General features: G+C 48.8%; 9 protein-coding genes across 9 annotated transcripts; 4 read left to right on the top strand and 5 right to left on the bottom strand.

Annotated features, from left to right (window-relative positions):
• Positions 1-272: 272 nt before the first annotated feature.
• PV09_03114 (uncharacterized protein) lies at positions 273-3086 on the bottom strand (the record flags this gene model as incomplete). The annotated part of the gene is made up of 1 exon (XM_016356267.1): positions 273-3086. One exon carries the CDS (start codon positions 3084-3086, stop codon positions 534-536), a length of 2553 nt encoding a protein of 850 aa, XP_016215790.1. The 3' UTR covers positions 273-533.
• Positions 3087-3441: 355 nt separating this feature from the next.
• PV09_03113 (uncharacterized protein) lies at positions 3442-5618 on the top strand. The gene is made up of 2 exons (XM_016356266.1): positions 3442-3930; positions 3980-5618. Exons 1-2 carry the CDS (start codon positions 3791-3793, stop codon positions 5418-5420), a joined length of 1581 nt encoding a protein of 526 aa, XP_016215789.1. The 5' UTR covers positions 3442-3790; the 3' UTR covers positions 5421-5618.
• A 230-nt stretch (positions 5619-5848) lies between these two features.
• Positions 5849-7977, bottom strand: PV09_03112 (uncharacterized protein). Its single transcript, XM_016356265.1, has 5 exons — positions 7643-7977; positions 7126-7591; positions 6728-7077; positions 6422-6673; positions 5849-6369 (listed from the first exon to the last, which is right to left on the bottom strand). The coding sequence occupies exons 1-5, from the start codon at positions 7819-7821 to the stop codon at positions 5889-5891; spliced, it is 1728 nt and encodes a 575-aa protein (XP_016215788.1). The 5' UTR covers positions 7822-7977; the 3' UTR covers positions 5849-5888.
• Positions 7978-8346: 369 nt separating this feature from the next.
• PV09_03111 (uncharacterized protein) lies at positions 8347-10941 on the top strand (the record flags this gene model as incomplete). The annotated part of the gene is made up of 2 exons (XM_016356264.1): positions 8347-8455; positions 8510-10941. 2 exons carry the CDS (start codon positions 8347-8349, stop codon positions 10939-10941), a joined length of 2541 nt encoding a protein of 846 aa, XP_016215787.1.
• A 2048-nt stretch (positions 10942-12989) lies between these two features.
• Positions 12990-14275, bottom strand: PV09_03110 (uncharacterized protein). Its single transcript, XM_016356263.1, has one exon. The coding sequence runs from the start codon at positions 14050-14052 to the stop codon at positions 13270-13272; it is 783 nt and encodes a 260-aa protein (XP_016215786.1). The 5' UTR covers positions 14053-14275; the 3' UTR covers positions 12990-13269.
• Positions 14276-14424: 149 nt separating this feature from the next.
• PV09_03108 (uncharacterized protein) lies at positions 14425-17209 on the bottom strand. Its single transcript, XM_016356261.1, has 3 exons — positions 16844-17209; positions 16217-16786; positions 14425-16165 (listed from the first exon to the last, which is right to left on the bottom strand). Exons 1-2 carry the CDS (start codon positions 17149-17151, stop codon positions 16276-16278), a joined length of 819 nt encoding a protein of 272 aa, XP_016215784.1. The 5' UTR covers positions 17152-17209; the 3' UTR covers positions 14425-16165; positions 16217-16275.
• PV09_03109 (4-hydroxyphenylpyruvate dioxygenase) lies at positions 14531-16350 on the top strand. The gene is made up of 2 exons (XM_016356262.1): positions 14531-15600; positions 15651-16350. Exons 1-2 carry the CDS (start codon positions 14714-14716, stop codon positions 16039-16041), a joined length of 1278 nt encoding a protein of 425 aa, XP_016215785.1. The 5' UTR covers positions 14531-14713; the 3' UTR covers positions 16042-16350.
• A 148-nt stretch (positions 17210-17357) lies between the features above and the next one.
• Positions 17358-19134, top strand: PV09_03107 (uncharacterized protein). Its single transcript, XM_016356260.1, has 3 exons — positions 17358-17579; positions 17641-18672; positions 18731-19134. Exons 1-3 carry the CDS (start codon positions 17487-17489, stop codon positions 18863-18865), a joined length of 1260 nt encoding a protein of 419 aa, XP_016215783.1. The 5' UTR covers positions 17358-17486; the 3' UTR covers positions 18866-19134.
• On the bottom strand, positions 18970-20851 carry PV09_03106 (glutamate 5-kinase). Its single transcript, XM_016356259.1, has 2 exons — positions 20749-20851; positions 18970-20688 (listed from the first exon to the last, which is right to left on the bottom strand). Exons 1-2 carry the CDS (start codon positions 20780-20782, stop codon positions 19139-19141), a joined length of 1584 nt encoding a protein of 527 aa, XP_016215782.1. The 5' UTR covers positions 20783-20851; the 3' UTR covers positions 18970-19138.
• Positions 20852-20872: the final 21 nt, after the last annotated feature.

Raw genomic sequence — 20872 nt, 5'->3', positions numbered from 1 at the left:
CTCGGTCTTGTTAAATCAAGATGGCATTGGAGCCTTGAATCCTTGTTAGACAACTAGGCTTTTACCAACTTGTGTCAATGTGGCGATCGAGGTCTGGATTACTTTGACGTAGGTGAGTAAGTTCATTCAAATATTGTATAAGTTATTACTGTGTTTGCCGGGCGCTTGTCATACGCATCATTCAGGATTCGTTATTCCCTTTGTTTACCAAGAGCTTCGCGATTACAAGAGGAAAGGGAAAGACTATATATGGAGACTAAGATCAATTTTCGATTTTGTTATCGCATTCATAGTGAACTGTGTGCTCAATTGATATTACGGCAAGATTAACCTCCACGTCTAAGCCCTCGCGTAAGAGAATGGCCAATATGCAGCCTGCTACTGTGATTGACTTGAGCTGTGGAGCGAGGGTTTGCCACACGCCTTCGAGAATGACTACGTATTCCATTGTCTTCCCTCCTGAGAACAATTTAATTCATACCGGTCAAATCACATCGTCGGCACGTAGCCATGGGGAGAGGGTTTTTGATGACCTAGGAGACAAAGGAGTGTCCATTCCTTCCCTCTTCCACGACATCATTGCTCCCTGAGACCCAGAGAGTCTCTATATCCTGCATTTTTCTCTGCGATACCGAAAATTCAAGCAACTCGCCCGTCGACACGTCTGAAATCTGCCTCTGTCCATCCGGAAGCACAACATGCAAATGGATAGTGCTGGACTTAGCTGAGCCCATGGTCTTCAGGAAGAAAGATAACCTGACAAGATCTCCATCTTTGACCCATCGAACATGCGCAACCGTTGCTCCATCTTTGGTGCAAAGCGGTATCATGGCATCCAATTGGGAAAAAAGACTGACCCGCGGCTGAAAGGTGACAGCCTGCCACCCTGGAAGTCTCGGTCGAACGCCGGCAACTTCAGCAAGGAATTCGTATAATGGTGCACTACCCCATGCGTGGCAATCCGAGCGCTGTGAGACGGTATCTTCCAACCAGGTAGTCATGCCAAGCGATAACTGCTTTCTCCATGGCTCCCAGAAGGAATGAAAATGCTGATTGTAAACTCTCCCACCAACCATTGACATTGCACGCAGGACGTAGAATGACATAGCTGTAGACGCTGGTGCAAATTTTTCTGAAGTAAGGCAATCATGTAAGATCTGCCGGCCCTGGGTACCAGATGTTGCACCGCATAGAACTGCCCAGACTTGATTCGTCTGGCTCAGATCGTTGTAGCTCCCTTTTATGGCAGCCAGCCCGTCGGTAAAGTATTGGCCGTTGAAGCAGTACTTTTTAATCGCCATCACTGTAGATCCTGCGCGAGTTTGGTAAGACTCAGCAGTGCCATTCTGCCCCATTGCTTTCAACAGGGTTGCAAAAAGCTTCAAGCTGTATGCATACAACGAATTAGTATACGTCTGATAGCCGGTATGGAGGGCTGCGGGGGGTATTCCCATGGGTCTCCATGACTCAGTCCAGTCTACGAAATCCCATTGTGGGACCTCTGGGTCAGAAGTGCGAATGAGACCAAGCGCTGGGTCGATACGACGAGCGAATGTCTCGAAGATAGCGCAGCAGACGGGTAAGAATTGGCGCGAAAATTCCACATCATTGAAGTACAGGAAGTGATCAACAACCATGCATATCCAAAATAGTGAAAAATGGGGGATGATCTGTGTCTGATGAGACGGTGCTCGGCTAGCAGTTAGCCCTATACTCGGGGAGAAAGAGTTGTGAAGTTGAATGATAGCTTGACGGGCGAGCTTGTCATCACCAGAGATGCAGTAGGTAAAAATTGCCGAGCTGCGGACGTCCATCGCGTACTGCAGCTGCTCATAAAATGGACAGTCTTCATAGCAGTCGTGCATGCAATTCCTGAGCGTGCGAACACTTGTTTCAAATAGTTCATGGTATAATGTCGCCTGCCCATTATCGCCAACGTTGAATTGCGCAAGTACTTGAAGAGGGTAGTGGGTTTCAACCAGGTCGATTCCATGCATGATTAAATCGGATGATGGGTCGACGTGAATGTCCAAGGCAATGTATCGTAAGGTTCGGAAGTGGAAGGGCGAAAAGTGCTCTTGTTCTTTCTCGTTCTTGTGATAATGGAGGGATGCGGATGCGCTGCTCATCCCACCGAAGATATACTCGTCCGCGGGACCAATAAGTTTCTTGGTTATGTCTCTTCGGTTGCTTTTGCAACGCAGGTACGGAACATACTCTGGCGTGTCCTCGTAGCACTCAGAGTATGTAATTCGAATCTTACTTCCGCCGGATGTTGGTCTTGAGAATCGAAAGGTGAGCGAAGCAGTCAGGTGGTTCTTGCATCCAAGCTCGACGTGATGTACGGTACCGGCTGGCAAGCGTAGAATGGCATCGTGTTCCACGTTCCCCTGACGTAGAAGTATTCTTTGCCAGTGTTCTTTGCATACTTTACTGGAAATGTTATGCAATTCTTCAAAGTATGACGGCTTCCTGTCAAGCGTATCTATCATCCGTTGGGTGAGCTTCCAAGGCGTCGATAGACCATGTGAGGAGGGAAATTTAAGCACCCTGGCGGGCACCCACATCAACTTCAAGTCATTTCTCTTGTCTACTGTCTCGAAAATGTGTAAGAATTCATCCTCGGCATTGTTCACTGGCAAAATTGTTGACGTGTCAATAGCGGTTTCCCAGGTCGCATCGCTCTGTAAATTGATACCCAATCGACTATGGTCGCCCACATTGCAGATGAATAAGCCAGCGTAAGGTAGACGAGGAAAGCTTGTGGCATATTGTGAAGCATAATAGAATCGCAGCACCCGAATGCTGAAATAGTTGCAGCCTAGTCTCAGATATGGTTCGATGTCTAGTTCATCATAGAACCACATGTGCTGGTCCCCCTTTACAGGACCGGAGGAGACAAGACAATCGTTGATATAGAGCTTATATCTTGTATCCGCTGAGATTTGGATGTAGATAGGACTGGTAGGACGCTCGTGAAGCGTAATAGACTTGCGAAAGTGAACAAAGGCACCAGCTGAGACTTCGTTGCTTTCCATCCAATCAGGATGCCAGATCCAGGATTTTCCGCTTGTAGGAGAACTCATATTTCCATGCTTCTGCTGTTGATACTTCGAAAGATTGCAACATCAATTTCTCAATCTGACATTTATCGCGTCAATTCATAAGCTGAACCTACACAGGATGTCTATAGCCCCCGAATATAATGCTATGCTTGACATGTCGAGCCCAATTCCGCCGGACCGTATAAAGAGGTATCCACAATTCTGTCCCTGCGTCTTCATATTGGGGCACGAGTCAGCTGTTTGATTGGCCATCTTACACATGTTTCCGGCATTCCGCGATGAATATGTGATGAAATGAAGGCCTCCACCCCCACGTTCTGCCTTACAGCGTTCCTACGTTGAAGGCCTGAGCCGCCACTCCGCAAGGAACCCCGCAAGAGGCGTCGAGCTCCTGAGAATATTCTTTTGTGAGATCGCATGATGAATTTTAGCGTTCCCCATGCCAAAACAAATGGTGTCAGATGCGTCTACTGGAACATCTGGAGAACAGCCTGCTGAGAATCTAGATGCGGAGAACGCTCATTTCATGCATCTTCAAGAACGAGTTTGACGTCGGGCCAAAAGGGGCCGGCTTGATCATAATGGATACTCCATTCTTCGTCTCGATAGAAACCTATATCTTGAACAGTAGCATCACCACTAAGTAGAGCATCACCGCTCGTACACAGCCATCTTTCCCCCTCGGCAACGCTTTTCAAAAACAACACATCAATCCTCAGCCCGTCATGCACCGATTCAAACAAAATCTCGTGGCTTCAGCCATGCCACAGAGCAGTGTTGATACAAGCCATTGGTGGCGGTATAAAAATCTACGGACGCTGAATCTTCTACTGCTTGTTCCGTTGCTGTCTATCTTTACGCAAGGGTATTTGAGCTTCAAACTCACGAGTGTGTCACGCTAACTCGTTGAATAGATTCGATGGTTCGATGATGAATGGTCTACAGGCGGTAGAAAGTTGGCGTGGCTACTTCGGCGAACCAAAGGGTGCCACACTCGGTCTCTTCAACGCTGCTTACCCTATCGGTGGACTTTGTGCCATTCCCTTTATTTCAATCATTGCTGACACCCTGGGTCGACGCAAAACTCTAGCTCTTGGCGCCGCGATATGCTGTGTTGGAGCTGGCCTTCAATCTGGTGCGTCCACACTTGCCATGTTCGTGGTTGCCCGAGGGTTTCTAGGCTGCGGCACAGTCTTCTTAGGCTCATCCGGTGGCCCTCTCATAGCAGAGATTGCCCACCCATTGCAGAGACCTACAGCTACCGCCCTTTTCAACACCTCTTACGCTCTCGGATCCATCGTCGCTGCTTGGGCAACATTCGGAACCTTCCGTATTAACGGCAGCGCTGCTTGGCGTATACCGTCGGCTTTGCAAGCTCTTCCATCAGTCATCCAACTCTGCATGCTACGGTGGGTACCAGAGAGTCCACGCTGGCTTGTCTCTAAGCACCGCGACGAGGAAGCACTTGCCTTCCTGGCCAAATACCACGCTGAAGGAAATATGGACGACCCTATGATCCAATTCGAGTACAAAGAAATTCAGGACGCTCTGGAATACGAGAAGGCCGTTGATCGAGGCAGCTGGATCGGTAACTACCTCGACTTTCTACGTTCACCAGGGAACCGGAAGCGTCTCTTCATTCTGGTTTGGTCTGCGTGCTTCGCGCAGATGTCCGGAAACGCGTTCATCTCGTACTACTTATCGCCTGTCCTAACTTCGGTTGGCCTTACGACTAGTCTTGAACAGACTGTTATCAATGCTACTCAGCAAATGCTGTCTTGGTTCTCAGCCCTCTACTTCGCAACACTTCCCGAAAAGCTTGGTCGTCGGACCCTCTTTCTTGGCTCGGGCTTGTTCATTTTTATTTGCCTCGTCGCCATTACTGCAGGAAGCGCTGTTTTCGCTGGAGACCATGCGAACAAAGCTGCGGGAGGAGCGGTAGTGGCTTTTCTATACCTCTTTTCGCCGGCTTATAATTTCGGCATCAACGGGAACTTGGGTCTTTACATCACCGAGATCGTGCCATACAGTCATCGCATGCGAGGTCAAGCACTTTTTCAGCTTTTTTCTACCTGCTTCAGTCTTCTTTCCACCTACGCAGTCCCGGTTGGTCTGCAGAATATGGCTTGGAAGTTCTACTTGATCTTCATTCCATGGGTTTTTATTGAATTCTTTGTGGTCTGGCTCGTATATCCCGAGACAAAAGGCGCATCGCTCGAAGAAGTCGCTCTCATCTTCGATGGTCCCAGTGCGACAGGCTTGTCTGTCGAAAACGTTCATGATGTAGAGTTGGCGCATGGTGCAAATGGGAAGTGCGAGAAAGCAAGCGCGCGAGTTGTTGAGCTCAACAAGTAAATCCAGTCAATACGAAATTAGCCTTCATGGACATGAAGATTGGTGGGCAACCTGTGGTGCGCATGGAGAATTGATTCGACGTTAACACGATGGGGTGTCTGCGGGAAGGCATGTTAAGTATTACTGTGGCGTATTCCTCCTTTTCAGCAGTTATTCGTAACATGTTTTGGCCACTTAGCTTCAAAAGGACAATTCACTTACAATGCCATTTTGTATGATGTATTGAATTTACGATACATAATGCGTCGTCCCGCAAACTTTGCAAGAAATCTGTGATAAACTTGCAAGTGTGGTCTTGAAGTAATACCAAGAGTTTGACTTTTTACAGATCTCCCCGGTCTTCAAGTTTAAAGAGCAAGTTTTCACGAAGAATTATTACTAAGCGCCGAGTGAAGTTTTCGACACATTAGAGATGTGAATCTTCTGAGTATTATTCTTAAATTTCATCTTAAGAAATATCGAAGGTCCTCAAATTTCTACGGGCACTTCGCTCATAAGATTGCTCAAAACATTGAGATAGTGTGCCACGTCAGCCGTGTCTTTGTCCCAGAACTTAAGCATTCGAATAACTTTCGCCACTGAGGTTGCCCAGCTTGAATCTAGCAAGTTACTTAGACCTGCCAAACACGCGCCTAAGAGAACCAAGGCGCTTCGAGTGCATGAACGAAGCATAAGCCAGGTCCCATGATGACGGTAGAAGAAGCCGCCTTCGTTTTCATTGATGCGTTGTACACAAATTTCGAAGCCCTTCCGCGCTAGGTCTCGAGCCTCTTGACCAGGTCGCATATTCCCTTGAATGGCATCCACCATGAACGGCCAGTACATCATTTCATAACAGTCAAGCAAATGGCCCTTTAGAATGAATCGGAGCGCGCGGTGGCTAGCATCGTCTTCTCTAGTCTCGTCGTCGTTATTGTCCAGCTTGAGGATCCCGGGAAGTGACTCCTGCCTTTTATATTCGGTCAGCACAGAGAGATTTTGTAGGTTGACCACCGGCTTACCAGCTGCTTGCCTGCTCCTCAAACTGATGGACTGAATCGATAATATCAGCAGTCGACGTCTTCAAACGATCGTGTTGATAGACAAAATTGAGAATGCGGTTCCCTAGACGTCGTAAGGCGATCTCAGCCAAATAGTAGTACCATGATGGCTCTCCATGCGACAATAGGCTTGTGGGAGGAGACGGGAAAAACGCGGGATATGTCAGGTCAAGAAAGGCGTCTTTTCCAATACCTAACTCTAGACGTAGCTCCCTGATACGATATCAGAACCTGTATATGTAAAGTACACTCAGTACACGGACGTACAATTCTGATTTGAAACAAGTCCAGTATATGCTATTTCGCAACTGTGTCTGCTCGCTGTCAGTGGTATCATTGCCATGGTTATTTGGCACGCAATGACAGCAAGCTAGAGCCTGCACAAACATCCTCCACGCTTCAATAGGTCTCAATGTTGTCATCAAATATACCCCAGCCAAAAAGAAGCATTGAGCGTTGACAAAGCTCTCGGAGGACATGCATGTCCACAAGCGTTTCTGGGCTGCAAGGAAGAAAGCCTCTGCTTGCTGAAAGTGGTCTGACTTGCGAATGGAATGCGTCTCTGGGGAGACCATTCCGAAGGGAGTTGTTATCGTTCCAAGGGCAAATATAAGGAGCTATCAGAGTCAACAAATGGAGAGAGGATAGGAGATCTCAAGATATACCAGCAAAGAGGACTTAGCATCCCAGCCAATGCCATTTAAAAGCAATTCTGCCATGTCAGCCTGAACTTTCTCGATCACTAATATCGGATTGTAGATGTGTATAGTCTCAAGAAAGGCCTGCAACAGCCCCGAAGCGGCTTCAGTTTCAAAATCCGACGTGGTTAACATTCTAGAGGTTGTGAGGTTTAGGGGATAGGACAACAATAGTGAGTTCAGATCCACACATTGCTCAAATCCTCTTTGATCAAAGATAGCCCAAGAGAGAATAGATTCTATATTCATGCGATAGTGGACAGATGACTGCGTCCTCGCCAGTGTAGGGGATGCGAGGTCTGTCTCTTGGTATACACGGGGCGAATGGGGTAGCGCAGCAGTCAGATTAGCGGTCGAATCAAGGCTCTTCGAGCGCAAAAGTGCTTCCAAATCATCCAGTCGTTGTAGGATCGCCAAACTTGCAGCATCGAACCTGAACCTTTCATTCAGTCGAAGTCGCATCCTGAGAGGACATGTTGCTTACGTTGACTTGTCTTTAGTCCGATAGTTGCATTCGACTCCAAGATTTCTGCACGAGGTACATGCAGGCTGCTCGTTGTCACACTTGGTTCTCCTTTGACGACATGTTTGGCAAGCTTGAACTGCTCGTTTCCTTGGATACGCGGGGCGGCTCAGTGATGGGGACGGTTGACGTTTGGGCATGGCCAATCAACTCCCAGGCGAAAGAATTGACGATTTCCGCAGATGCTGAATCCAACAGCATACGCTTTTGCTGGCGCTTGAGCGGATATGGGTGTTGGAACAGTTCAGCGGAATTCCGGGTAGTGCGTATTCAAGCACCAAAGCCAGGAGACGGTAGCGTCGACCGCGGAATTCTGGAACGGACTCGGCTCGCGACAATGCAGCACGATCAATCTGCTCCACAACCGACACCAACAGTGCTAGATTACCATCTCGGTCTATCACTGCTACGTTGACTGGTCTTCCTGAGCCGAATGCTGCGAGCGCGGTCAAGATTGCTGAGTCAAGTGCGCCGAGTGCGACATGTTCTAGGATGGGTCAAGCAGTAGTATGTTATACGAGGGCACGCGATGCTGGCCATGTGGACCCCTACAAGGAGTAAAGAACTACGCAATGCCATAAAAACTGTGCCGAACTTCTTGAAATACTGTTAAGCCTGTCATTGACACTTTCTCGGCCGGCTACGCTCCAATTCTGTCAATCACCATGCACAAGTCCAACTTTCCACTTACTCCGCCCTCCCCGTACGACCCCTTCAATGTGGAAGAAACACTAATCAGACTCACCGAGAAAGAAAAGATTGATTTGTTAACAGGTACAGTAACCCTTTGAAGCAGTGACAACCTGACTTGAGCTTACAACCAGGCAGGCATTGATCACTGGCACACAGCTGGAGTGCCGCGACTAGGCGTACCCTCGATCCGAGTCTCGGATGGACCAAACGGAGTACGAGGGACGCGATTCTTCAATGGCCAGAGAGCGGCCTGCCTACCATGCGGCACAGCGCTGGGGGCGACGTGGGACACGGAGCTTCTACAGCGTGCCGGCGACTTGTTGGGAGAAGAAACAAAAGCAAAAGGCGCTCACGTACTTCTCGGTCCGACCGTGAATATGCAACGTAGTCCACTGGGAGGTCGTGGTTTTGAGTCCTTCTCGGAGGATCCAATCCTTGCCGGTAGTTGCGCTGCCTCCGTTGTCAGAGGTATACAAAAGACCGGGACAGCAGCATGCATCAAGCACTTTGTCGCGAACGATCAAGAGCACGAGCGGATGGCGGTCAGTGCAATTGTAACGGATCGAGCGTTGCGGGAGATTTATTTGCTCCCCTTTCAAATTACTATAAGGGAATCGGCACCAAGAGCTCTTATGACTGCATATAACAAGATTAACGGAACTCACGCGAGTGAGAGACGTGAATATATCCAGCACATTCTCAGAGAAGAATGGGGCTGGGAGGGCCTCGTAATGAGCGACTGGTATGGCACATATTCTACAGCCGAAGCAATTAATGCAGGCCTTGATTTAGAAATGCCCGGGCCGTCTCGCTGGCGTGGCCAACTACTCAGCCATGCTTTGCTCTCCAAGAAGGTCACACGGCACACACTGGATCAAAGAGTCCGTGAAGTACTTAGATTCGTTACTCAAGCTGCAAAAACGGGAATACCAGAAAATGCACCCGAGAGAGCTCGAAACGTGCCTGAGACCGCCGAACTGTTGCGGAAGCTCAGCGCCGACTCAATGGTGCTGTTGAAGAATGAGCATGATGTCCTGCCGCTCGATAAGGCCAAGTCTGTTGCCGCCATTGGTCCAAACACGAAGAATCCAGCCTTTTGTGGCGGTGGTTCTGCGAGTCTTCAACCCTACTACGTGGTGTCTCCCTTTGAAGGCATGATGAGAAAGGCACAAGATGTCCAATATGCCGTCGGATGTGCGGCGTACAAGCTACTCCCATTGCTCGGACCGCATCTCAGAACGAAAGACGGAAACCCAGGTGTTACGTTCAAAGCTTATGCCTCACCGCCAACCGAGGCAGGAAGCGAGCCAGTCGAAATCCTCAACGTACTGGACACTTACATATATCTATCGGACTATTCGCATCCGCGACTTGTGCAAGATCTCTGGTGGGCTGAAGTCGAAGGATATTTTACCGCTGAAGAGACTGGCGACTTTCAATTTGGACTAACCGTGTATGGCACCGGCAAGCTCTACATTGACGACGAGCTAGTAGTCGATAATGAAGCGAAGCAACGCAGCGGTGGCAGTTTTTTTAATGTTGGTACTGTGGAAGAAATCGGGATAAAGCGCGTTTATCAGGGCATGACGTACAAGCTGAAAGTTTCTTTTGCTAGCGGCGTAACGTCGAAGCTTGCTAATCCCGATGGTGTTGTATCGTTCGGCGGTGGTGGTATCAGGATCGGAGGCGCCAAAATTCTCGACCCTGAAGAAGAAATAAGAAAGGCGGTACAGCTTGCCAAAAGCGTGGACCAGGCTGTCCTCTTCGTTGGACTCAATTCGGACTACGAACAGGAAGGCCACGATCGTCAACATATGCATCTCCCGGGCCTGACAGACAGACTGGTCCAGGAAGTAGCTGCAGCAAACCCACGTACTGTCGTGGTCGTTCAGTCTGGTACGCCGGTCAGCATGCCATGGGCCTCTTCGGTTGCCGGGATCATTCAAGCTTGGTATGGTGGCAACGAGACTGGCAATGCAATTGCGGATGTTCTCTACGGTGACATAAATCCAAGTGGAAAGCTGCCCTTGTCTTTCCCAGTGCGCATCGAAGACAATCCTGCATATTTAAATTTTTCTTCGGAAAGAGGCCGTGTGCTCTATGGTGAGGATATTTTCATTGGATATCGATGGTATGAAGCCACAAAAAGAGAGCCGCTCTGGAGCTTTGGATGGGGATTGTCCTACACGAGCTTTCGCTTTTACGATTTGCTGGTCCTAAACGACAGGCAATCAAGTCAACTTGTGGTCAAGGTTTGGTTGGAAAACACTGGCAAAATCGATGGCGCAGAGGTTGTGCAAGTCTATGTCTCCCAGCGCTCTCCGTCGGTCAGAAGGCCGTGCAAGGAATTAAAGGGCTTCGCCAAAAAGTTTCTCAAAGCGGGAGAGGCCGCCATGGTCGAAATAGTGATGGACAGAAAATACGCGACTAGTTTCTGGGACGAGGAAAGAAACATGTGGATTGAAGAGGCAGATACATTTGATGTTCTGGTAGGAAATTCTAGTGCTGAAACCCCTTTAAGAGGTAGCTTTTCCATCGAAAAGACAAGTTGGTGGTCTGGCTTGTAACTAGATTTTTCCAATTGGCGACGATCATGTAAGAATAATACATGATCCTTCAAGAATACTTGTATTTGCTAGCCAAGTTTTGAACCATTTCGATGAATAGGTCTAAAACGGCCTCAGTTTCTTATGCGTAGACTGCCATGAAAAGGAATTCAAACCAGCTACTTCTCGATTTCCTGATAACGAGATCTTCCCGGTGATATTATCATGTAAATTTACACTGGCACTCACTTCGTAGCATATATGTAGGATCACGTGTGATCTCGAGTTGTTGAAATGTCGATACCATCCATCATTTTGAAAAGGGAACTTGTCTGCAGACCCTTATATTATTTCTCATTGTCTAATCTCATGCCATGCAGATTCCATAACAAGGAGAAGCCTGTAATGCAATTCTTGAAATTTAATTGATCTCAAAGCAGCCAGATCAAGTTGTCCTAAATATGTGATTCCGCCTCCTGTAGTTGAATACTAGCTCGTAATTGACATGAATTCGTACAGGAGAATCAAGTCGAGCAGAAAAGCATGAGCATTGTCGATCCAGGGCGATATTATCAGAAGATTTGAAACTTATTTAGCGACTACATGCGCCAGCCGCTTTTTAATAGTAAGCGTTGCTAGCCACTTTGAAGTCGGATGTTTCAAGAACGCTTTCGACAATGTGCAGGGATTTTGACGAATACGAGAATGGTCATGTGCATCAGCATGACGATAAGGCACATTACCACCAGATTCAACTTTGCAACTATTGAGCGTTGAGTAGAGAATTAAGCTGTGGCGTGGTAAACAGCCATTTTGCTTCTCCCAATCTCGAACCACCGGCTGGGAGAGGATGGCCGTCAAAGATAGCGTCATCAATATTGTTGGAGATGAGGAGCAACCCATGACTGGAAAATCAACCATATCGATGGCACATGTACATCGCTCCTGGAATCGCGAAATCGAACAAAATGTTGACATTTCATCGTCGAATGTTTTGAGAGACAGAAGTCCAGCCTTAAGTACGAAGCCACGATGAAGCACATCTATCTTTCAAAAGCCAACCTCGAACTAACTCATTGCGCAATAGCTCCTGAAGAATCAGATTCGAACCAACCTGGTAATGAAGGAGCTCTATCAAACCGCCGTGTTCATATAAGCGCTGCCCTCAAACATTCCTTTTGGAGTTTTCTCTCTTTCGCGCCCGTGATGCTTGCATTCAACATAATCCTCGACGCTCACAGGGGCACGGCATATCTCATCTGGAACAACTTTTTTGGATATTTTCTCTTCGCAATGGTCGTCATGGCGGCGTGCATAGTAGTTTGGGGCTTCATTTACGGGCTGTTCGTCGTGCCGTTATGCAAATGGTTGTGGCCCAGCTGGATGTCGGATGAGACCGGTCATGATAACCCCCCGAATGCTCAAAATACCGGTCTGGCCGTAGAAGATCCAGAAAACCAGATGCCAATTGCAAGCCGGAATTGAAAATACTTTCATATAGGAGAATGGATCGCATCATAGCAAAAAACGCTATGTATGCGTCTACACTGAGCAGCTTGAACATCTCTTACGTGTCGCAGGTATTTCTCAAGTCGCATGTCTCATTTTATTTTCAGACAGAGGACCCGTACAGCCATCAAGTTCTTTTTTTTGCCACCATGGATCCTGTATTGCACAGATTTACAATCATGACGTGCTGAAATCACTTGCCTACGACTATCGTTCCGCTAGATCACTCCAGATTTGATGCTTTGGGTGATACGTTCAACAATTTAGAAGATTATCGTGCACAATCGACCCCTGATGAGTTTTGTATCAGCCTCCAAACCGATTTGGCCTCTCTTGGAGATTTTCATTGATCGTACAACAGTCGAACTGCATCCTAGACTTGAACCGAATTGGTTGGTCGCTTCTGTATATCAACAAGTCAAAAAGTCGAAAGAGGACGAGCAAGTTTTCCAAATTTCAGTTTAATGCTTTAGACCTCGAAATCAACCTCTAAAATGTATAATGGCGATGGCGTGCTTCTTAGTCGAAGCTTTCCTTCCAGCTAAGCGAGCTGGTGTTGCTCAGAATTCGACACTGAACATAGTGCCATGAATCCGCGAAATGGTCATGTTACAAGTTGAGAAAAACATTCAAATATGTAACGGAATAATGAGTTATGAGTTAAACGGCCAGTTTCATCATACATGAAGTCGGGCTGTGTGGAAAACCAATATTTCTTGTCTGCCTCATCCATGCACGTAAGCTCAATACTCTACAGAGGAGCTCTGATTAAGACTCCTTCTTTCTATTCAAATCTCGACAAGTTAATTTGCACTCCAAGTCACCGATCTTCGCGAAAGATCACGATCCACATCTTTCCCGTTTCATGGCTTCCTTCACGATGCTTCCGCAGAGTTTCGCGGTCGGATTGCTTAGCACCGCCATGGCTCTTCCAACTTCGCTGCCGTAAAGCCCAGCCATGAAGAAGCAACGAGAACCTTCCTCTTCGAAATCGACCCTCGTCCATTTCGACCAAGTCGGCTGTTCTGCTTCGTCTGGGACAACGATCACAGAACGTTCGGACGACCCGAGATCTTTCGCTACGCCCCAAAAGATAGCGGCTCGCTGCGTCCAGGCCTGTGCTAGTAGCTTTTTCTGCGAAGGCGAAACTGCAGGCTCCCTCGACGCCGGGGAAGCAAGGGCAATGGCAGTGTCAAGCTCCTTCAGGGCTTGCACAAGAGTGGCTCGAATCTCGAGTGCTTCCTCTGACGCGGGGATTGACGCCGTCGTAAGCGTACCGCGATCTCCGTACATCCATCGTCGTATTTGAGCACGGTTGTTCCACGCACTTGCGTACATAGGCTGTTCTTCTATAACGGCATCCAGAATCTCGAGCGCTTTACGGTACGTTTCCCGCTTAGCATCTCCATCTTGACTCGGACAGGCCTCGATGATTTTGACAGCAGCAATCTCCTGTTCCCTTAAACGAGCCAGAAGCTGTGCGTCTCTGATGTGAGGATCTGACGGCAGTGATGGGTCTACTGTTATTCTCGGCGCCTCGGGCGCGGATTCTGGATCAAAGACCGCATCGAGGACTTTGGCGTCAGACGTGGTGAGTGTGAGAGCAATCTGCGGTTTCGTCATGAGGACGTATGCTATGTTGATACAAGCGTCGCTTTCAGATTTCTAGACTGCAGGAGTACTATGAGAAGATGGAAGGGAGACAGAGGGGAATAGTGGACGGCGTGGAGGAGAAAGCAAGAGGCAATATATGCCATACAGACCAGTCACGTTACTCGGCTCCATCCTATGACAAGCGTCTACCAGCAGGACGCCCCGAATGTCAGCATTTACTGCGATCCGCGACGTGAGGTCTAAGTACAGTGGGTGGGCGGTCGCAAACTACCTGCTTTTTGTGGGTCCATCTGGCAGGGTCGGGCGAATTCCGCGCCCTGCCGAAGCTAGCCGCCAGCCTCGTCATACCCAGCGCTCTATTCAACGGGCATAAAAAAAACCAACGAGATAAAATTGTTATGATAACAGATATGTAAGATGAGGGATCCACCGTATCATTGTGCCAGCGTCAAGCGGGACAATACCGTGTGACTAGATACATCAGCTTTCTTGATTTGGTGGCGCGGATCCGTAATGTCGGTAGGTGGTTGTGGTTTAAGTACGACGCTGTCGACTATTTGAGGACCCGTCGTCGTATCTCTTGTATCTGATTCCACTCCTCCCGTGAAACTTGGACAGTTCATCCTTTCCTTCTTCTCGTCGTACTCTTGACTTGTCGAGGCAAGTGATAATGAGTCCTTCACCAACTGTCCTCACGTCCAGCGGTACCACACTACCTCTCTACTCATCCTCTCCAGAGTCGGATCACAGTCTGACCTCCACACACACCGCATATTCGTCTTCGTCCCAGCCAACCTACAAAGGCTATCACCACATAACGTGGTGGGTCGGTAATGCTAAGCAAGCGGCTTCATACTACATAACACGTTTCGGATTCCGCCCTGTCGCCAAGTCGGACCTTACCACAGGCTCTCGCACAGTTGCAAGCCATGTCGTCGCCTCAGGAAACATCAAGTTCGTGTTCCAGTCTCCCATACTAGCCAGTAACCCTAGACGGGGCGGGCTAAAAAAGGAAGATAAGCTGTTGGAGGACATGTACGAAAGCTTGGAGCAGCACGGTGACGCGGTCAAGGATGTTGCTTTTGAGGTCAATGATGTACGAGCTGTATACGAAGGCGCAATCGCTCGAGGAGCCGAAGGAGTTCGAGAGCCGTGGACAGTGAAAGATGAGTTCGGTGCGGTGACAATGGCAAGTGTAAAGACGTATGGTGACACTACACACACCTTTGTCGAGAGGGACGGCTACAACGGTCCATTTCTTCCTGGTTTCAAGCCTGTCGATGAAATAGATCCGATCATGAAGATATTGCCCGAATGCCCCTTAGAAGTCATCGACCACTGCGTGGGAAATCAGGACTGGGACGACATGGAGGACGCATGTGACTTCTACGAGAAATGCCTTGGTTTCCACAGATTCTGGTCGGTAGATGACAAGGACATCTGTACCGATTTTTCAGCCCTTAGGTCTATCGTCATGTCATCGCCAAACGACATTGTCAAGATGCCTATAAATGAGCCTGCAGAAGCCAAGAAGAAGGGGAAGTCGCAAATTGAAGAGTAAGCGCTCCTCTTTTGCCAAGCTGACCAAATAACCTAATCGCTTGCAGATATGTCGAATACAACAACGGCCCAGGAGTTCAGCACATCGCCCTCAAAACGCCTGATATCATAACAACCGTACGCAACATGCGAGCTCGCGGTGTCGAGTTCATCAAGGTGCCCGACACATATTACGAAACCATGCGCGAGCGCATAAAGTCCAACACGCTCAGGTGGAAGCTCAAGGAGAATTTCGACGAGATCCAGGACTTGAATATCCTTATCGATTTCGATGAAGGCGGCTATCTGTTGCAACTTTTCACGAAGCCACTGATGGACAGGCCGACGGTTTTCATTGAGATCATCCAAAGAGAGAATTTCTCTGGATTTGGGGCAGGAAATTTCAAGAGCCTGTTCGAGGCGATCGAGCGGGACCAGGCAGCGCGAGGTAACTTGTAGAGACCATCTTGAGAGGTTGCATTGGAAGATGAAGAAATATACGTGTAAGCCGCAGATGCTTTCGTATTTTGCTGCATCTGGTAGCTTGGCGGCTTGGTCTCCTTAATATATGGGCCTTCGCATCCTATCTAAAATTAGCCATGTTTATTTGTCAGAACTGTCTTCATGTTCGCACCATGTGTACTCCTCGTTCACCACGTGCCTGACGAAAAAGTTTACCACTTCGTGGCCGGTTCAAGAGTGACCTGAGCTTAAAATCAAACTATCCAGCTTCTTCTCAACCACAGGCATCAGTTCAGCTAATTTATTTGGGTCCCTCATTACCGTTGTGACTTCATCCTTCAGGTACGAAAGCTTGCTCTTGATTGTTTCGTACTTTTCTTCCCGCGCCGTGTACTCGCGAATCACCTCGCCTGTTTCGAATTCAACAAAGACTCGCGTATCCCTTATCCGGAATAGCACGCCGTCAAGACGTAGAAAAAAACGTGACAATAACAGAAGTCGCTCCGGCATGACGCGAATCTTGCAGGATAGCATGGCGATGCCGTTGTCGGCAAGCTCATCCTCGTAGAGCATCACCTCATCAAAGAACAAAATAGGATCTGGGCGGGTGAGAAGTCCTATTGGGATAGCCTTTTGGGAAGGAGTCAGCTCCGGTGCAGACGAGGTGGTGCCCATGTAGTCAGTGCTGTATGACCAGTCAAAAGGCTTGATCACTTCCTTGATGTCCTCGTGCACGTGTTCACTACGATTTCGTGAATCAGTAAAACAAGCATCTACCATACACGACATTTCGACCCACCGTGTTTGCTGCCACTCCTTTGAATGAGCGACCTTGAGCATAGAACTGCCCTTCTTATCAACGCGATCAAGGGCATCGAAAGAATTGAAATTGATGCTCCATCCGCTCTGCATATGCTCAATTGAAATCGAATTGTCTCCAAAGATCATTTCGGGCGGTGTGATTCCAAGCCTTTCCGTCATCTCCTCAATTGGTCCCGCTCGCGAAATGGGAAGCTTGTGGGTAGTGATCTTAAAGCCGGCTTGCGTGATTGACTTCCCTTGGTCCACCTGCGGGGGGGTCTGCGTTCTCCATCTGGAGGCTGCCATTTCAACTTTTCCAGATTTATTTGTCGGATCAGAAATAGGTTTGCACGTGTGACTAGGCTTTTTGACGTGTAGCGGCGGCGAAGTTTCAAACGACGCGGGACGAGGACATGACGGTCCTGCGCTAAGCCAAATGCGCACTAGTGTCGTTGCCATCCCAACTACCAATGTTTATCAAACAGCAACTCTGACCCCAACGACAATCTTTCCTTCTACAAGCTCGACGAACTACTAACCAGTCCACTTGCCCGCAGGAAATCAGCGAGGAGAGTCTCGCCTTCGCTTTCTTTATCATTCGCAGTCTTTTTCTCAGGATATTTATTCAATTCTTTAAGAAAATGACTGCGGCTCTTGAAGAGCGTTTCGAAGCGATTACTTTGCAGGATGAGCCGGACTCGGATAAGCAGGCTGGCTATTCGCACAAGTCAAAGGTGTGAAAGGGAAACATCTTTCTGGACGAGCGACGCATGATAGCTGACAATATGAATATAGGGTTCTCTATCTGCTGCCATCTCAGTCTCTGGCCTAGGGGCAAGTACGAATGGACTGCAAAATAATTCCTCGGCCGCCAACCGCCTTAAGCTTCCTCTGCAGAAATTGCAGGCTCTCAAGAACGCCACAACGAGCAGCGCGGCCCAGAGCACTACCACCATAACCAAAGTCACACTGCCTTCTCAAGCAGCTCAGCATCCGGAGAAAAACCACGCCGTCGTAACGACAACCTCTACGATTCGCATATCCGACGAATCGGGAGCAGTCAAGCGCTTCTCGGAGTCGCCCTTATTTCACAACCCCCCAGCTCCGAAACAGTTTCATTTGGGCATGTTTGAAATTGGCAAAGCCTTGGGAAAGGGCAAGTTTGGGCGAGTCTATCTCGCCAAGGAACGCTCTTCAGGCTTTATATGCGCGTTGAAGGTGCTCCATAAGTCGGAGCTCTCTCACGGTGGTGTCGAACGTCAAGTCAGACGGGAGATCGAAATCCAATCCAACCTTGCTCACCCCAACATTCTTAAGCTCTACGGTCACTTCCACGACTCGAAGCGCATCTTCCTAATCCTGGAATTTGCAGGGAAGGGCGAGCTATACAAGCATCTGCGGAAAGAACAGCGCTTCCCCGAATGGAAGGCTGCGCAGTATATCGCACAAATGGCGTCGGCGCTTAAGTATCTGCACAGAAAGCACGTCATTCATCGGGACATCAAACCAGAAAATATCTTGGTGGGCATCCACGGCGAGATCAAGATCAGTGATTTCGGATGGTCCGTCCACGCACCGAACAACCGGCGGAAAACCATGTGCGGGACTCTGGACTACCTTCCACCCGAGATGATTAAGCCAGGTTCGAGCGATAATTATTACTCGGACAAGGTTGATCTGTGGAGCTTGGGTGTACTGACGTACGAGTTCCTCGTTGGCGAAGCCCCGTTCGAGGACACGCCTGTCATGACGCAGAGAAGGATCACGAGGTGTGAGATGACTATTCCAAAATTCGTCAGTCCAGAGGCCAGAGACCTGATTCAAAGAGTACGGTTTCAATTTGCCCTGAGAAAAGCCAGGTTGTCGAGGCTAACGTATGTGACAGCTACTTGTTCTTGACCCGGAGAAGAGAATACCGCTCGAAGAAGTGGAACAACATCCTTGGATTGTGAAGCACTGCATCAAAGGCGAGAGGGCGACCATGAGAGAGTCCGACTCCAGCAAATCCCGGAGTAGCTGACATGTCAAAGAGCTATTGCCGTTACAAGCATGAATCATGTACAGGGGACCGGCGTTTACTTTTCACCATTTCAGTTTTGGGGGGTGTTGAAAACGGTAGCAGGAGTTTGAGGGCACTTTAGTGCCTTTTATCGTCTTATATTTTTGGTATATCCGGACCCATTAACCCGGGCTCGTGAAAGGTGTTGCCAACGAACGCCATGCGCTATGCAATTATCGCAGTATCATTTACGTCATACCCATAACAAAGAGAAACTTTTTTGCAACGCATCACTCAACTTGACCTCGGTGCTACTGTCCCAACATCTGTTAATGCCACACTTGTCGCTGGCAAGTTCGCGGGCGCGCTGTCTAAAGCCGGGCTTACCGGCCTACTTCGCTCCAATCTCAAAAAAGCTATGTTCTCTCTCAACGCCACATATTCGCTGTCTGCATACCCAAGCACCCCTGCAATCTCTGTTGCTTGCAGTCCTTTGATGCGTTTAATCTCTGCCGCGGAATAGTTCACCAGAGCACGGCCAACTTCAAGGGGTTCGCCTTCCCAAGTGGGAGGAGTGACAGTACCGAGATCCTCTGTGGACTTCGACAAAGACGATGAACTTGTGTGCGATTTGTAAGGGGGCCGTGTAGTCATCGACGGTGTGGTGGTAGACGAGGATTGTACACCCGTCGGAGGAGAAGTGATGCGTTTGACAACGAAGATTGCCACGGCTTCTTGTTGAGCGAACGTGCCCGACACGTCTACAACGCCCACAGGAAGAAGGCCTGCTTTGTCTGCGATGGCCTTGTGCGCACCTTCGTCAATGTAGATTGCACCGTGGGGACGCAAACCGTGCAGAAGCCAGAAGTAACGGTCTCGAATGGGATGTGGATCCGGAATGAATCTCGTATGGAGCGGAGGAACTACCGTTGCGTCCAGGGCTGGGGAATTAGAATTTGTTGTTGGCGTCGCGATCGCATCGGCTGGAATCGAAGTTGGAGGGTCAGCTGCTGACCAAGTCGAATTCGCTGAAGGCGACAGCGAGTTGTTCAATAGTGCCTCCTGGGCAGGAGTCATTGTACCGCTTCCACCCAGGTTGCCTGTGCCACGACGGGCCATCTTCTGTGTTTCCACATATTTGATGATGCTCCTAATATTTCCGGGCTTGTCGCTCTTCGTAATCACTGTTGTGACACCAGCGCTGGTTGCCAGTCTTGCTGCCACGATCTTCGTGCTCATACCTCCAGTACCGAGTGCGCTACCTTTGCTGCTGACGTCCGCATCCAGTTCCGCGATGTCTTCCACGACCTCAATGGGCTTCGCGTCAGGGAACTGGCGGGGATTCTTGTCGTAGAGACAGTCCACATCGGTCATGAGGAAGAGATAGTCTGCATGAACCATGCCTGCGGTTATGGCAGACAGCGTATCGTTGTCGCCAAACTTGATCTCCGTGACTGAAATAGTGTCGTTCTCATTAACGATGGGAACAACGCCCATGTCCATTAACGCTATCATGGTGTTCTGCGCATTCTGCCAGTGCGTCCGATCTGCAATGTCGTTCCTCGTCAACAAAATTTGCGCAACTGGCTGGCGCATATGCCCGAAAAGCTGGTCCCACAGACTCATTAAACGACATTGACCTATTGCTGCTAGAGCTTGCACCTGAGGGAGGTGTTTTGGGCGCTTTGGGAGATCCATACGCCGGAGGGCAACACCAATGGCGCCAGAGGAAACGATAACGACACGGTGACCATCTTTGAGCAGCTTAATCGTTGTTTCTACTATGACGGATAGGATTGAAAGAAGAGGCTCGTGGGTAGATTCGCTCACAATTGAGCTTGTGCCTGTGAATTGCCCTTGTTAGCGTATCACAACGGTACCCAAGAGGATAGAAATTCAATTACCGAGCTTTATCACAACCGTAAGATGCTTTTTCATATTTCCTCTTTAAATCGACATCAACATGGGTGGGAAAAGGTAACATGTACAGCGACGCGGAGATTCTATGACTCTTTGTAAACTTTTGGT

This window comes from Verruconis gallopava (genome assembly GCF_000836295.1).
Source record: "Verruconis gallopava strain CBS 43764 unplaced genomic scaffold supercont1.8, whole genome shotgun sequence".
Classification (NCBI taxonomy): domain Eukaryota; kingdom Fungi; phylum Ascomycota; class Dothideomycetes; order Venturiales; family Sympoventuriaceae; genus Verruconis; species Verruconis gallopava.
This window is presented reverse-complemented; position numbering and strand designations above follow the sequence as displayed.